The sequence below is a fragment of the Sarcophilus harrisii genome, chromosome 1 (genome assembly GCF_902635505.1).
Source record: "Sarcophilus harrisii chromosome 1, mSarHar1.11, whole genome shotgun sequence".
NCBI classification, from domain to species: Eukaryota; Metazoa; Chordata; class Mammalia; order Dasyuromorphia; family Dasyuridae; genus Sarcophilus; species Sarcophilus harrisii.
This window is the reverse complement of record NC_045426.1, coordinates 686652559-686666589: the sequence shown is the minus strand read 5'-3', so window position 1 is coordinate 686666589 and position 14031 is coordinate 686652559. Positions and strand designations below refer to the sequence as shown.

The 14031-nt window shown below is 55.4% G+C and overlaps 1 protein-coding gene across 1 annotated transcript in view; it reads left to right on the top strand.

Annotated features, from left to right (window-relative positions):
• SETD1B (SET domain containing 1B, histone lysine methyltransferase) overlaps window positions 1-14031 on the top strand; it is a 30840-nt gene that overhangs the window by 12379 nt on the left and 4430 nt on the right. Inside the window, 9 exon segments of the mRNA XM_031948508.1 lie at window positions 1358-1448; window positions 1450-1762; window positions 2422-2458; window positions 2545-2687; window positions 2976-3029; window positions 3119-3179; window positions 5226-6374; window positions 7167-7333; window positions 8018-8149. Coding sequence (XP_031804368.1) covers window positions 1358-1448; window positions 1450-1762; window positions 2422-2458; window positions 2545-2687; window positions 2976-3029; window positions 3119-3179; window positions 5226-6374; window positions 7167-7333; window positions 8018-8149 — 2147 coding nt within the window.

Sequence of the window (14031 nt, the reverse complement as noted above, 5' to 3'; positions counted from 1 at the left end):
GAGTGTGTGAGAGACGTATTTACTCACACTCCTTCCCACTCTCCCCGGTGCGGCTCTGGCTACAAACGAGGCTTTAAATAACCGGGCAGATCTCCTTCCTGCCGCGCGCCCCGGCGTCGGACACTGGGGGCCGCAGCTCCCGGGGCCCGAGTGGGGGGTGGGGGTGGGGCGTTTCCCCACCCGTCCCCACTGTGGGAGACATCAGGGTAGCCTAGTTCAGTCTGACCTCGGTTTTCTCACCTGTACAATGGGCACTTTGTAGAGCGCTTTGCAGGCCTCAGAGCACGACGCAAACAAAGGGACAGAATCTCTCTCCCTGAGAGGATCTATAAGAATTCCCTTCCTAATCTCCAGCCTCCCCTAGATCCCTTCTAGAGACGGAAGGGAGGGGAGAGCTCCTTGTTTAAGAGGCGCCCCCATTTGCATGACACGGAGCCCTGGGCCGTCGCCCCAGCGGGGTGAGGGAGGGAGCCCGGGCTGCCTTTCCTTCCCTCCCCGTGTCCCGGGCCAGACTTCTGTGCTCTCCCACACGGGAGCATTGGGCAGGAGGCCCCCTTAATTCGCCATCCCATAACAGAACACAGATCTGGACCCGAGGAGAGCCCCAAAGGCTCAGGGAAACCCCCCCCGGGGTTTCCCTAAATTCCCCCCAAGCACAAACAGCCCCCCCTCCCGGCGGAGGGTTTGGGGACCTCAAAGGGAACCCCCAATCTGGGGGGAAACACCCCTCCCCCCTCCTCAGGAACCCATTCAGATCAACCCCTCACCCCACCCCTCCCCCCTATTACGGGCTGACCAAACTTTAACTCGGCTGAATTAAACTCCGGGGCCCGGTTGATCCCCGACCTCCTCGTTTTTTCCCCACCCAGACCTTCCCCTCCCTCTTCCGCCTCCTGACTTCTCCTCCGGGATCACCCCCCCTCTGCCCTCTGACCCCCCCCAACCTCCCCCACCACTTTTCCTGAGGCCCGGGAGAGGCCCCCCTTCCCCCCCCCCCACCCCCAAAAGGCCCTTAACAAACCCCAAACCCTAGGGGCAAATGGGGCCCACCTGGCGGCCCCCGGGGTCCCCAGGGGCTGGGGCCCCTCTCCCTCCCGGGGTGCTCCTCGGGGGCTGGGCTCCCGGGAACTTCCCCCCCGGCCCCAACCCGGAATGTTCTCCCTCGGCACCGCCCGGCCTCTCGACCCTTCTCGCCCCCTTCCCCCCTACCCACCGCCCCTCCCAAAAGTTCCCCTACCCGCCCCTTTCCCGCCGCCCCCCCGCCCCCCACCACCCGGGTATCCGCCCCCACCCGCCCTTTTTAATGCCCCGCCCCATCCTGCCCCGCTGCCCCCCTCCCCCCGGGCATGTTCCCCAGTGCGGTGGACCAGTAAACGGCTGGGGGCCGTGGGCGGGATGCCCATGTCCTTCCAGATGCGGCGGTGCTCAGCCCGGTCGGGCCAGGGCGGGCCAGTACCCGCCCTTCATGGGCAGCGGCATGCAGTTCGTGAACCTGCCCCCCTACCGGCCCTTCTCGGTGGGCGCCGCCGTGGGCCGGGGCCAGCAGTGGCCGCCGCTGCCCAAGTTCGACCCCTCGGTGCCCCCGCCGGGCTACATGCCCAAGAAGGAGGACCCCCACAAGGCCACGGTGGACGGCGTCCTGCTGGTGATCGTCAAGGAGCTCAAGGCCATCATGAAGCGCGACCTGAACCGCAAGATGGTGGAGGTGGTGGCCTTCCGGGCCTTCGACGAGTGGTGGGACAAGAAGGAGCGGATGGCCAAGGTGAGGGCGCGGCGGGGGCGGCCCGGGGGAGTCTGGGGGCCAGGAACCTTCGGTGAAATCTGGGCCAGGGCCGTCCTTGCCTTCGAGGGGCCCACGTGCTATTGACCACATAGACCGGGGCGGGGGGGTCAGTCTGGGGTGGGGAGTGAGCTAGAGTCCCCTGCATTTGGACCCGGGAAGACCCAAGTTAGAATCCTGCCTCGACCCCTGCTGGCTCTGTGCCTGGGCAAGTGTGAGTCTCCGTTTCCTCTTCTGTAAAATGGGGGTAACACGCCCGTCTCGCAGCCGGTTGTCGTGGCCGTGTCAGCCCCTAAGTTCTGGGTGAACCGGACGTGCTTAAGTGCTGACTGAGTAATAGCAGCAGCTGTTGCTGTCGGGGTCACAGAGGCGGGGGTGGGGTTCGGGCCCCCTGACCCCGGGGGTCCATCACCCTGGGACCCCTGTAACCGATCCTCGGAGCAAGGACTGGTCGGGGTCAGCCTCGCCCGGGGAGCTCCTCGGGGGGTGGGAGGAGCGAGGCCAGGGTTCGGGGCCCCCCAAGGAATGCCTGTGGCCCCGGGGGCGACTTGTGTGCAGGCAGGGCAGGGGCTCGGAGCAGCCCGCCCGGGGAACGAGTTGGGGGACAGGCCCAGCCAGTTTTGGGCCCCTTCCTTTTGCAGATGGTCCCCGAGAAGGAAGTGATGGGGTCCACAGCAGGTAGGTGTCACGGGACGTTCCCCAGCCCCCAACCAGGGCTTCCCCGGCCCCGGCCGGCCCGCCCTTCCCGCCCCCGGCCCGTGAAGTCCGGACAAAGGGGGGAGGGGGGCCCAAAACGGGCCTCACCTCCTGCCTGCTGGAGAACTGGAGCAAGGGCGAGGGGCTCGGCTACGAGGGCATGGGGCTGGGCATCGGCCTCCGCGGCGCCATCCGGCTGCCCTCCTTCAAGGTGAGACCCCCGCGCCTGGCGCCGAGGGCGCGGGACCCTCACTGTCCGGTCTGAGTCCAGGGCCCACGGCCTCCCTGGGGACGCAGCCACAGGGACATCTCCACCCACAGACACGGGGCAGGGAGAGGGGCTGCGCAGCTGGCGCTGAGGGCACGGGACCCCCGCCATCCTGTCTGAGTCCGGGGCCCACGGCCTCCCTGGTGACACAGACATGGGGGGCAGAGGGGCCCCCCCCTCTTCCCCCTGGACCCCCAGCCTCCCAGGGTTCCTCCAACCAACTTTCTGCAGGTAAAGAGGAAGGGCCAGACCCACCTCAGGGAGACCAAAGGATTTTCCACCTCGGTGGGCCCAGGAGGATGAAGGTGGGTATTCTCTCTCAGGGCCACCCCTCCCCAAGGGCCCCCTGACCCCGTCCTTCTCCCCTCCCCCAGGTCAAAGGGAAGGGGGACATGGGCCCCAACCCTCCACCTCTCCAAGAAGGACCCGGATGGGGTCAGCATCCGGAGGCGGCCCGGCCCCCCTGGGCTGGACGCAGGGGAGGGGAGGGGAAAGGAAGGCGCCCCTCTTCGCCCCCTCCCCGCCCCCTTGCTTTTCCCTGGCCCAAAGGGAAAGGGAAACAAACTACCAAACCCCTTGACAAGGGTGGGGTCACTCCCTCCCCCCACCTTTGGGTACCCCTAATGCTCGGCAAAAATCCCCGCCCCAGGCCTTCGCCCTCTAAACCCACCTCCAAGCCACGGGTCCGGGGGCCCAAAACACGTTCACAAAACCCCATTCTGGCCCCCTCAAAATTCTGGGCCCATCCCAAACCACCATCGCTTCTCCCTCATTCCCTTTTCAAAATATGATTCCCCCTTCAAAATCTAATGTCATTATATAAAGTGGGCAATAGACAAACCAGCAGGTGGGAGGGCCCCTTCCAGGGCAGGGGGGCCTAAACACCCCCCCTCCTCACATCTTGGGGCTAAGCCCGATTCCCCCCCAAATCCAGGGCGGGGGCTGAACCCATAAATCTCCCAAAACAAGCCTCAAGTAAAAGGCCTCTAGTATTTAAAAACTGAAAAACCTTAAAAACAAAATTTAAAAAGCCCTTTTTAATCCCTTTCCCCACATTCCCAAAACCAAAAAACAACACCCTTTCCGGGAACCCCCCATACCAACCATCTCGGCCTACCCCATTTCCTTTTCCCCTGCCCCACCCGAAGAAGGAAGGAAGGAGGATTTCGGAAGAAAGGAAAGAAAATAAAAGGAACCAAGGTTTAAAAAACTACTCTAAATATTTCCCATCTTTCCCACCAACTAACAACCTCCTCCTCATCCCCCCCCACCCCCCAAAACCCCCACCCCCCCTTCCCACCCCATTCTGTCACTTTCCCAAAACCCCCAACCAAACAGCGGGACCTTTCCGGCCGCCCCAGGTCCCCAAACCAGCTAAAAGGCCCTTCTCCCTCCTCCCACCCTTTGCCGCCCCCCTTCCCACCCCCCTTTCCCTGGGTCCTTCCCATCTTTGTCCAAAACCCCCTCCCCCTCCAAACCCAACAGAATCACCCCACGGGAACAAACCCAAAAACCCCCTCCAATTCCCCTAGGGAAAGGACCACCGGCGGCCCCTCAGGACCCCCATCACCCTCCCCCCGGCGCCCCCCTAAGGGCCCTCTTTTTCTCCAAAAAAAACTACAGGAATTCATCTTGGGCTCCCTTCTGGCTTCCTTAAACTTTTGCCCTTTTTCTCCTCTTCCCCCCTCATTCACCCCTACTTCTCCTCCCGAATGGGGACATGGTCTCCAAAAACTGGTTCCCAAAAAAATTCTTCAATTTAAAATCCATTAAGGCAAGGAAAAGGGAAAGGAAAAAGAAAGGAAGGAAAGAAAAAGAAACAATGCTAAAATAGGGAACCACCTAAAACCAAAATAACTACCATGGGGAAAAAAAAAGAAAGAAATGGGACATCCCTAAACTCCCTTCCCAGTTTCCAAAAGCAAATCATCAAACACCCAAACTCCCCAAGAAAAAATCTCCACCACCCCCCACCCCCCAACCTCCAAACCCCCCTTATCCAAAGCCCCCCCCCCCCCCATCCCTCTTCCCCAACCAAAACACCCCAACCCTCCACCTTTGCAAAAATCAATCACTTCGGGCCCAACTCCTCGCATAAACAAAACAATATTTGTTTGCATCCCCCACTTCCAATCACCCAAAGGCCCCAAAAAAAGGGAGCCCCATGCCCCCCTTCCCCTCTCCCCCCTCCCCACCACCCCCTTCCCCTCCCTCCCCCTTTTTCTCTACGCCCCGCAGCCCTCTCTCTCCTCCCCCCCGCCCCTAGCCCCCCCCACCACCCCCGCCCCCCCCCGCCCCACCATTTAAAAGCGGAACCGCAAAAAGGGAAATTCTTTGATGCCTCGCGACCCCCAGCCCAGCCTCCCCCAGACTTACCTCCCCCAGCTTCCCTCTGGGGGGGGGCGCCCCACCCTCGGCCCCAAAGTGGTCCCCCCTGGGCCAAGCCCCTTGGCGCACCTCTGTTCCCCTGGGCCCCTCCAGGCCCTGCCTCTTCTGGAAAGCCCTGCCCGCCCCAACACCCGGGCGGGACCCCCTGGCCCAGAGCACAGGAAAGCCCGACACCGGGCATGGCGCCCCTCACGCCAACACCCGGCCCTCAGTCCCCAGGTCCCCACAGCCCCTTTCACCGTCTCAACTCCCGGGTCAGGGCGGGGGCATCCCTCGCGCCCCAACTTTACTTCCGCCCACCTTTTCCCGAGGCCGTGGGGCCCCTGCCTCTGTCTGTCTGCTCCCTTCCACCTGGCAAGAAGCTCCCTGGGGATGATCGGCCAGGGCCCGGTGCTCCAGTTTCTTCCAGCCCCCTGGAAACCGGCTTCCCCCTGCCCGTCTCTCTCCCCGTGCCCCTTTCAGTGCCGGTCCCTCTGCCGGTCCCGCTACCCCTCCCCCCGGGTCCATTGCTCCCCCGATCCTCCACCTTGCTACCTCTGCCCTTGACCTTGCCCCTGGCCCTGCCTCTGGCCTCTTCCCTGCCGACCCCATGCCCTCCGCCCACCAAGAGGAAGCCCGGAAGGCCCAAACGTTCCCCACCAGCTGTGCTGACCCTGGACGTGCCTCCAGGAAGGCTCGCCACCTTGCCTCCTGAGGCAGCGGGCCCCAAGCTGCTGCTGCTGGCAGGGCAGCCCCCTGCCGCTGCCTCCTTCCACGGGGCGCCAGACCCCCGAGTCGTGACGCTGGACTTTAGGAACGACGGGGGCCTCCCTCCCCCACTCCCACCTCCGCCGCCACCCCCACCCCCGCCCGATGAGCCCACCAAGCTCCCTTTCAAAGAGCTTGAGAATCAGTGGCTGGAGGAGCCCCCTCCCCCCAACCGTGGGCCCGAGGAAGAAGTGGAGGCCGGTGACGGGAGCGGCTTCAGCAAGCCCAAGCTGCCTTGGCGCCGGCCTCCAAAGAAGCGGCACGAAGATATGGTCGTGCCCCTTCTGCCCCCGCCTTCCCCGGACTTCTCGTCCCCCCAGCGGCCCCTCTTCCGGGCCCGCTCCGAGTTTGAGGAGATGACCATCCTGTACGACATCTGGAACGGGGGGATCGACGAGGAGGACATCCGGTTCCTGTGCGTCACCTACGATCGGCTCCTCCAGCAGGACAACGGCATGGACTGGCTCAACGACACGCTTTGGGTCTACCATCCTTATATCCTCCATCTGCCCCTTTCCCCCTGGGTGCCCGGCACTGCGCCAAGCATCAGGGCTACCCAAAAGTGGCTCCAGGAGTCCCTGCTCTTGAGCTCCCTGGGGCCCAGGAAGTTTTGGTGGGAAAACACGGCAGCTTTGGAGTCAGGGAATGTAGGTCTGAAGTAGAGCCTGGCCCCTTCGTGTCTTTACTGAGCAAATCCCCTAAGGAGCCTCATCTATGAGATGGGAAGATTTAGATTAGTTGAGTCAGTTTTCCCTTTCTGATACTCTCTCCGTGATCCAAAATCACACGGTCTCCTTGTGCGCCTCAGTCTCCTGTTCCTGAATGAAAGATTGGATTAGGTGACCCCTGAGATTCTGGTCACCTCTGAGCAGCAACAACAGGTAGCAGTTATATATATATATATATAGTGCTTTTTCAGGTTGGCAAAGCGTATTAACATCCATTTCGATCCTCCCAGGTGCTCTGTGAGAGTCTAGGTGCCATTATTTGCATTTTACAGTTGAGGAAACTGAGGCAGGCAGTGGTTAAGTGACTTGTTCAGGATCACATAACTGTCTCAGGCTGGATTTAAACTCAGAGTCTAGACTTAGCAATTTATCCACTGCTCTACTAAGGTAGTACGTATTGGTAGAACAGTTAAGAATTAGACCGTCTCTGTATTGAATATATGGTGCCAGGGCCAGGTGTAGAAAGATCTTGGTCCTAGAGTGGGGACTGGGGTGAAATCCTTAGTGTGTCCAGGGGCTCCTTTTGTGTTCTTGTGTCTGGCCCTTGACCTGTCCCCACCCACCAGCTTCTCTACTCCCAAGAAGAAAAAGCGAGAGGATGGCATTCGGGAGCATGTAACCGGCTGTGCCCGCAGCGAGGGTTACTACAAGATTGACAAGAAAGATAAACTAAAATACCTCAACAACAGCCGCGCCTTTGCCGAGGAGCCCCCAGCAGACACCCAGGTGAGCCAGCGCTGCCAGATTGGCCCCAGTAGTAGTAGGGGATTCCTTTTGCCCTCCTCCCTTCTGAGCCCCGCTGCTTCAGGGACACGGGACGCTTGAAAATGTGAACCTTTTGCCTCCCAACTCATGCGGTGGGCCTGCCACGGTTTCTAGCAGACCCATTGGGACTTTTACATGATTATCAGTTTTTGTTTCTAGCAGACCTTTCAAGGTTTCTACGAGAATCATCAGGATTTCTAGTAGGGACCTCAGGGTTTCTACAAGAACCATCAGGGTGTCTAGCAGACCCATCAGGACTTTTTTTTAACATGCTTATCAGTGTTTCTAGCAGACCTTTCAAGGTTTCTAGGAGAACCATCAGGATTTCTAGTAGGACCATCAGGGTTTCTAGCAGACCCATCAGGACTTTTTACATGCTTATCAGTGTTTGTTTCTAGTGGACCTTTCAGGATTTCTAGTAGGACCATCAGAGTTTCTAGCAGACCCATCAGGACTTTTCACTTGCTTATCAGTGTTTGTTTCTAGCAGACTTTTCAAGGTTTCTAGTAGGACCATTAACATTTTTTACAGATCTTTCAGTACCTCTAACATGCTTATATGCTTATGATGTTTGTTTCTAGCAGGACCATCAGGGTTCGTTTCTAGCGTGTGCTCGATTTGTTCTTTTCTCTCTCCTCGCTCCAGGGCATGAGCATCCCTGCTCAGCCACACGCCTCCACCCGGGCAGGCTCTGAGCGCCGCTCAGAACAGCGGCGCCTTCTCTCCTCCTTCACGGGAAGTTGTGACAGCGACCTGCTCAAGTTCAACCAATTAAAGGTAGAAGCACGGGAACCTCTGTCTCCCTCTCCCATTGGGGCAGCTTCATTCTCCTCTCATCACTTAGGAAGCTCCTGGGGTCCTCAGTGTGTAAAGAAGAAAGAATGGGACACACAGAATGTCAGAGCTGGTGGAGAACTTGGAATGTGGAATGTCAGAACTGGAAGAGAACTTAGAATGTGGAATGTCAGAGTTGGAAAAGAACTTAGAACATAGACTATCAGAGCTGGGGGACAATTTAGAATGTAGACTCTTAGCTGGAAGTTTAGAATGTGCAATGGCAGAGCTGGAAGAGAACTTAGAACGTGGAATTGTCAGAACTGAAAGAGATCTTAGAACGTGGAATGTCAGCCTAGAATACCTATTTTGAGAGCTGGAAGGGACCTTTGAACATAGACTGTGAAAGTTGGAAGAGAACTTAGTACATGGAATGTGAGAGCTGAAGAAGAACTAAAAACGTGGAATGTTAGAGCTGGGAGAGAACTTAGAACATGAAATCTCAGAATTGGAAGAGAACGTAGAATGTGAACTGTCAGAGCTGGGGGAGAACTTAGAATGTGGAATGTCAGAATTGGGAAAGAACTTAGAACAAGAAATGTCAGAATTGGAAAACTTAGAACCTGAACTGTCAGAACTGGGGGAGAACTTAGAATATGGAATGTCAGAACTCAGAGAGAACTTAGAACATGGGCTGTCAGAACTGGAAGAGAACTTAGAACATCAGAGTATCAGAACTGGAAGAGAACCTAGAACGTGGATTGTCAGAGCTAGGAGAGAATTTAGAATGTGCAATGGCAGTGCTGGAAGAGAACTTAGAACGTGGACTGTGAGAACTGGAAGAGAACTTAGAACATGGACTGTCAGAGCTGGAAGAATTTAGAACATGGACTATCAGCTGGAAGAGAACTTAGAATATGAACTGCCAGAGCTGGAAGAGAACTTAGAACAAGGGTTGGCAGGGCTAGTACGTGGAACAATTGAACTGGAGGAAACTTAGAAAATAGAATGTCCAGTCTGGGGGATAACTTAGAACATGGAATATCAGAGTAGGGGAAAACTTAGAATGTGGAGTGTCAGGGCGAGGGGAGAATACAGAATGTAGACGATGTGCTGGGAGAAAGTTGAGATTGTAGAATGTCCGAGCTGGAGAAGGTTAGAACATAGAAATGTCATTGCTGAAAGGGATCTCAGAACGTGGAGTGTCAGCATTGGGAAGGCCCTTAGGATACATATTGACACAGACTGTCCCAGGTAGGAAGGACTAAGGTTAAAGTAAAACCTCTCCATTCTCTAGTAGCTCTGAGTTGTTCTAGGACCCCCTCCTCTGTCCTGGCTTCAGGCTCAACAATAAAGTATGGGACACCTCGGTTAATTTCCCTGAATGGGAAATAATAAATGTAGCCTTTGTCCCCCTACCCATCAGCCGTGGGGGGGAAAGCTCACAAAATACAACCTGGTTTAAAAAACCCTTTTCCCAATAATAGTCGGTCACATTTTGAAATGGTACCTGCATCTGTCCTCCCCTCCCCTCCCCTCAGGGTATCATCGCTATCACTTCTGCCTTGCCTCTCTCCAGATGTCTCTCTAACAATGGGCTCAGATACCTATTTTCCTTCTTGTCTCATAGGGATACCCCAAACTGAGCCTTGCTCCTGCCCAGTCTGAGTACCGGCAGCTTGTAACCACGATGCTTGGGATTATGCTAACTGATCCCCTTCTAGATTGGGGGGCAGCCCCCTTTTGCCGATTGTCCAGCAAGTCTTGTTTGTGACTGCTCCAAGGAGTTTTGTCTGCACCTAAGATGCTTGGCTAGCTCAACCTAAATAGCATCCATAGCTTCTCAATTTCTTTCTTTCTTTTTCTTTTTTTTTTTTTGCTCAGGCAATGGGGATTAAGCGACTTACCCAGGGTCACACAGCTAGGAAGTGTTAAGTGTCTGAGGCCAGATTTGAACTCAGGTCCTCCTGACCTCAGGGCTGGTGCTCCCTCCATTGTACCATCTAGCTGCCCCTTCAACTTATTTTCTAAAACATTTGGAGGATCCATCTTTAGGTTTAGGCCAGCTGCTGCCCAAAGCCAATCCCCCTGTCTACAAGGAAAATGTATAAGAGCGAGCCCTCTGGCAAACTTGGTCTCACCAGATTTCTAGGTTAGTGATACCTGAACAAGTGGTTATCCAACTTTTCTTTGAAGACCTGTAATGAGGTGCAGTTCTGGTAGCCCCCGCTGTGCATTTCCCCTTCTAGCTGGACCCCAGCATCTTTACCCTGTCCTTTACTCTGCCCTGTCTGGTCCTTCAGCTGGAGAGGAAGGGTCCCATAATTCTCTTCTCCCCATTTATGTCCCTTTTTTGCATCCCCTCCCCCCCGTGATTTTTCAGGGGTTCTTCTAGTTCAGGAACCTTTTTCAGTGTCCTGGCCCCCTTTGGCTTAGCCTGCTAAAACCTATTGATTCCTTCTCAAAATCATAGTTTTAAATGCTTAGCATAAAAGACAGGGTTAGAAAGGATCCGAATGTCATCGTCCTCCTGGTTCACATTCTCTGATCTTCATGATCACGGAGCTTCAGGGTAGGAATCTTGGCCCGGGGGGCTGTTGGATGGTAGCATCCACCCCGAGCAAGGTCTTGACCCGAGAGGCTCCTCTGGGGCCAGTGTCCTTCCCCCTCCTTCCTTGTCCCCCAGCCTGCCCTTCATTTAAATAATAGGAGTCTGCTGTAGCTGATCGGGCATCTCCTAGCCATCCAACCAGCTCCTCATAAACGGCCCATTGCTGCCAGACGCCCTTCCTATGATGCTCGCATTTGCCCTGCAACAGTTGCTCTCCCCCAGGCCACAATGTTTCCCCATCCAGGCCTGCGGCTCTGCCTCGGTTAGCGGCTCCACCTCGGTTAGCGGCTCCGCCTGGGTTAGCGGCTCCTCGGCCGGCCCGGAAGCCCAGCAGCCCTTCCCGAGGTGGCCGAGCGCTTTTGTCCGCCAAGCCAGCCTCCGATCCTGGCTCTCTGAGTGCTCAGTTGTTCCCTCCTTATAACGGGTACCCCCAGCCCTTCCCCCCTCACTCCGGGCTAGCCAAAGGACCTTTCCCACTTACAGACTCGGAGGCTACAATGTTGCCAAGTAAACGTGGGAGTTCCTCCCGGCACTGTCTTCCCCAGGATGCCACCTGCCTGGGTTAGCCCTTCCTGGGCAGACATGGCGGCGATCTGGCTCGTCTTTATGCAGGGGTTTTAGTAGATTGCTTCCAAAGCCTCTGGACTGTGGACTCCCAGCAGTTCAGCTCGGGGGCTCTGCTAGAGTCCGTAGGCAGGACTGTAAAACGGGGAGGGGAGGGGACTAGATGGCCCCAGAAGTCACTATATTTAGGATCGTATGAACACACCTCCTTGTTGTTTCCTAGTTTCTTTCCTCAGCTGCGGCTTCAAGGTCAGGGTCCTGAGGAACCCTAGATTTAGCCAAGTCCCTTAGCAGCACCCCGCTTAACTACAATTGCCTGTTTTTCCGAAGAGTAGCCTTGGAGTGTGATAGGCGTGGGGGCTGGAAAACCTGGATAAAAGTCCTTCTTCCTCTGCCTTTTACAGGTTATGTAATTCCAGGCAAGTTAATTAACCCTAGGCCTCGAGGCAAACTTTATTAAAGATGATAAATGGCTGAGAAAATACCCACCTTCCCGTGAGCTCATTAGTCCCTTTTCCTAGAAATGCCGCGTTTAATAGCAGCACACGTGAGCTTGTAGATGGCACCTTTCTCCCCCCAAATGCCTCTCGAGCAATGACCTGCCTGTTTATAATTTTATTTTCACTGTTGCGGCTTTTTCCAGTCATGTCTGACTCTTTATGATCCTGTTTGAGGTTTCTTTGGTTCCAGAGACAGATTTGAACTCAGGAAGATCTCGGGGCCTGGTTCTAGGCCCGCAGCTCTATCCACTGAACTTTGCTCTCATTGTAACACTGTCCCTATAATCGTGCCCGGGGTGAGCTCTGGAGAACAGATTCCGGTCTGTCCTAGCACAGTCTGACTGAACTGAACAAGAGCTCACTTCTCTCTGTTGAACACCTACTGTGGGCCAGACCCCGGGGATTCCAAGGCAAGAATGAAGGGACCCAGTCCTCAAAGAGCTTATGTATTAGGGCAGCATGAAGGCAGTAGGGACCGAATAGGACATGTGGACAAGGAGATACAATGTCTATGCAGAGAAATACAAGATACAGCCTACTGAGGAGTATAACCTATAAGCAAATGCTTCAGTGCAAATTATATACAAAGTAATTTCAGGAAGGAGAGTGCTGCAATCCAAAACGGCCTCGGATAGGATGTGCATGGGAGTGGGCAGTGATGGGGAGGGATGGCGTTCCCGGGCACGGGGCACAGCCTGGGCAAAGGCCTGGAAATAGAAGCTGGCAGCCTCGAAAGGCTGGTGGGAGCCAGATTGGGGGAGCTTTCAGCGTCTCCAGCCCGGTCTGGCCAGTGGATCTAGGTAGGCAGGCCCTTCCTGGACTTGAGATAAGAGACTTAGAGAAGTGAGGGCGGAAGTCCAGGACGACAAGCCACAGCTACCAAGGAGCCTGTCATTGGCCTGTGGTGACGGTGGCTGGGATCTTTAACCCCTTGCTGAGCCCTGGGCAATGGGGGCCGAGGCCTGAGGCTCTCTCTTGTATAAAGCAGCTGAGTAAGTTGTAGAGGAGATTGGAGCAGGCCTTCTTCACCTTCTTAGGCCAGAGTTGTGGCCATAGTCTTGCATGGCCAAGTTTAGTGGCGAGACCCCCCCCCCCACCACCACCTTCCCCCTCAGAGGTGGAGCTTCCATCAACTCTCTTCCCCTGTATGAACTGGAACAAAACTCCTTAGTCTCAGACAGATCACCCGCACTTACGTGCTCCCCAGTTGTGTGCTATGGTAAATCACGTATGTGGTCCTGTATAATCACTGGAAGTGGCTGGATGGCCCAGGAGATAGAGCTCGAGGGCCTAGAGTCAGATCAGAGTTCCAATACAGCCTCACACACTTAACTAGCTATGTGACTCAAGGCTATGTGACTTTACTCTGTGTGCCTCAGTTTCCTCATCTGTAAAATGAGCTGGAAAAGTAAATGGCAAACCATTCTGGTATCTTTGCCAAAAAAACCCAAATAAGGTCACAAAGAAACCGTTTAATCTTGTATGCCTCAGTTTCCTCATCTGTAAAATAAGTTGGAGAAGGAAATGGCAAACCACTCTAGTATCTTTGGCAAGAAAACCCCACAGGGGGGAGGGGGGAGGGGGGAGGGAGCGAGGTGGGGCAGTGGATTGAGTAGCATCCACTGTACCAGCCCTGAAGTCAGGAGGACCTGTGTTCAAATCTGGCGTCAGACACTGAACACTTCCTAGCTGTGTGAGCCTGGGCAAGTCACTGAACCCCAATTGCCTCAGCTAAAACAAAAAAACCATGGACAGGATTGGCGTGCTATGGTCCATGCGTCACAAAGATCAGATACAGATACAGCTGAATGACTGAAAAACAATATAACTCCTGCCATAGAAGGAACTTAATGCTCTAAGAATGAGGGATTGGAGTTCTGAAATCCTAGCTCCAGACTGTTGCACTCTGTGAACCTCAGCTTTCTCATCTGTAAAATGGGAACAATTGGACTGGGATCCCTTACTTCAGAGGCTGCTCTGTATATCTTCACGGCACCAATAGAACGCGTGTGATTTGTTCTCATTTTAGCCTCCCATCCACCCTCTGCAGTCGATACTCTGATTATCCCCATTTTATAGATGAAATTAGTGGCTCACCCGCAGTTTATGTACAGAGTATAATTCTTACAAGTTATACTTGTGGTCCAGCTTTGTAAACACCATCTACAATCTTCTATATCAGAAACATCGTATAGATAATGAGCTTTTGT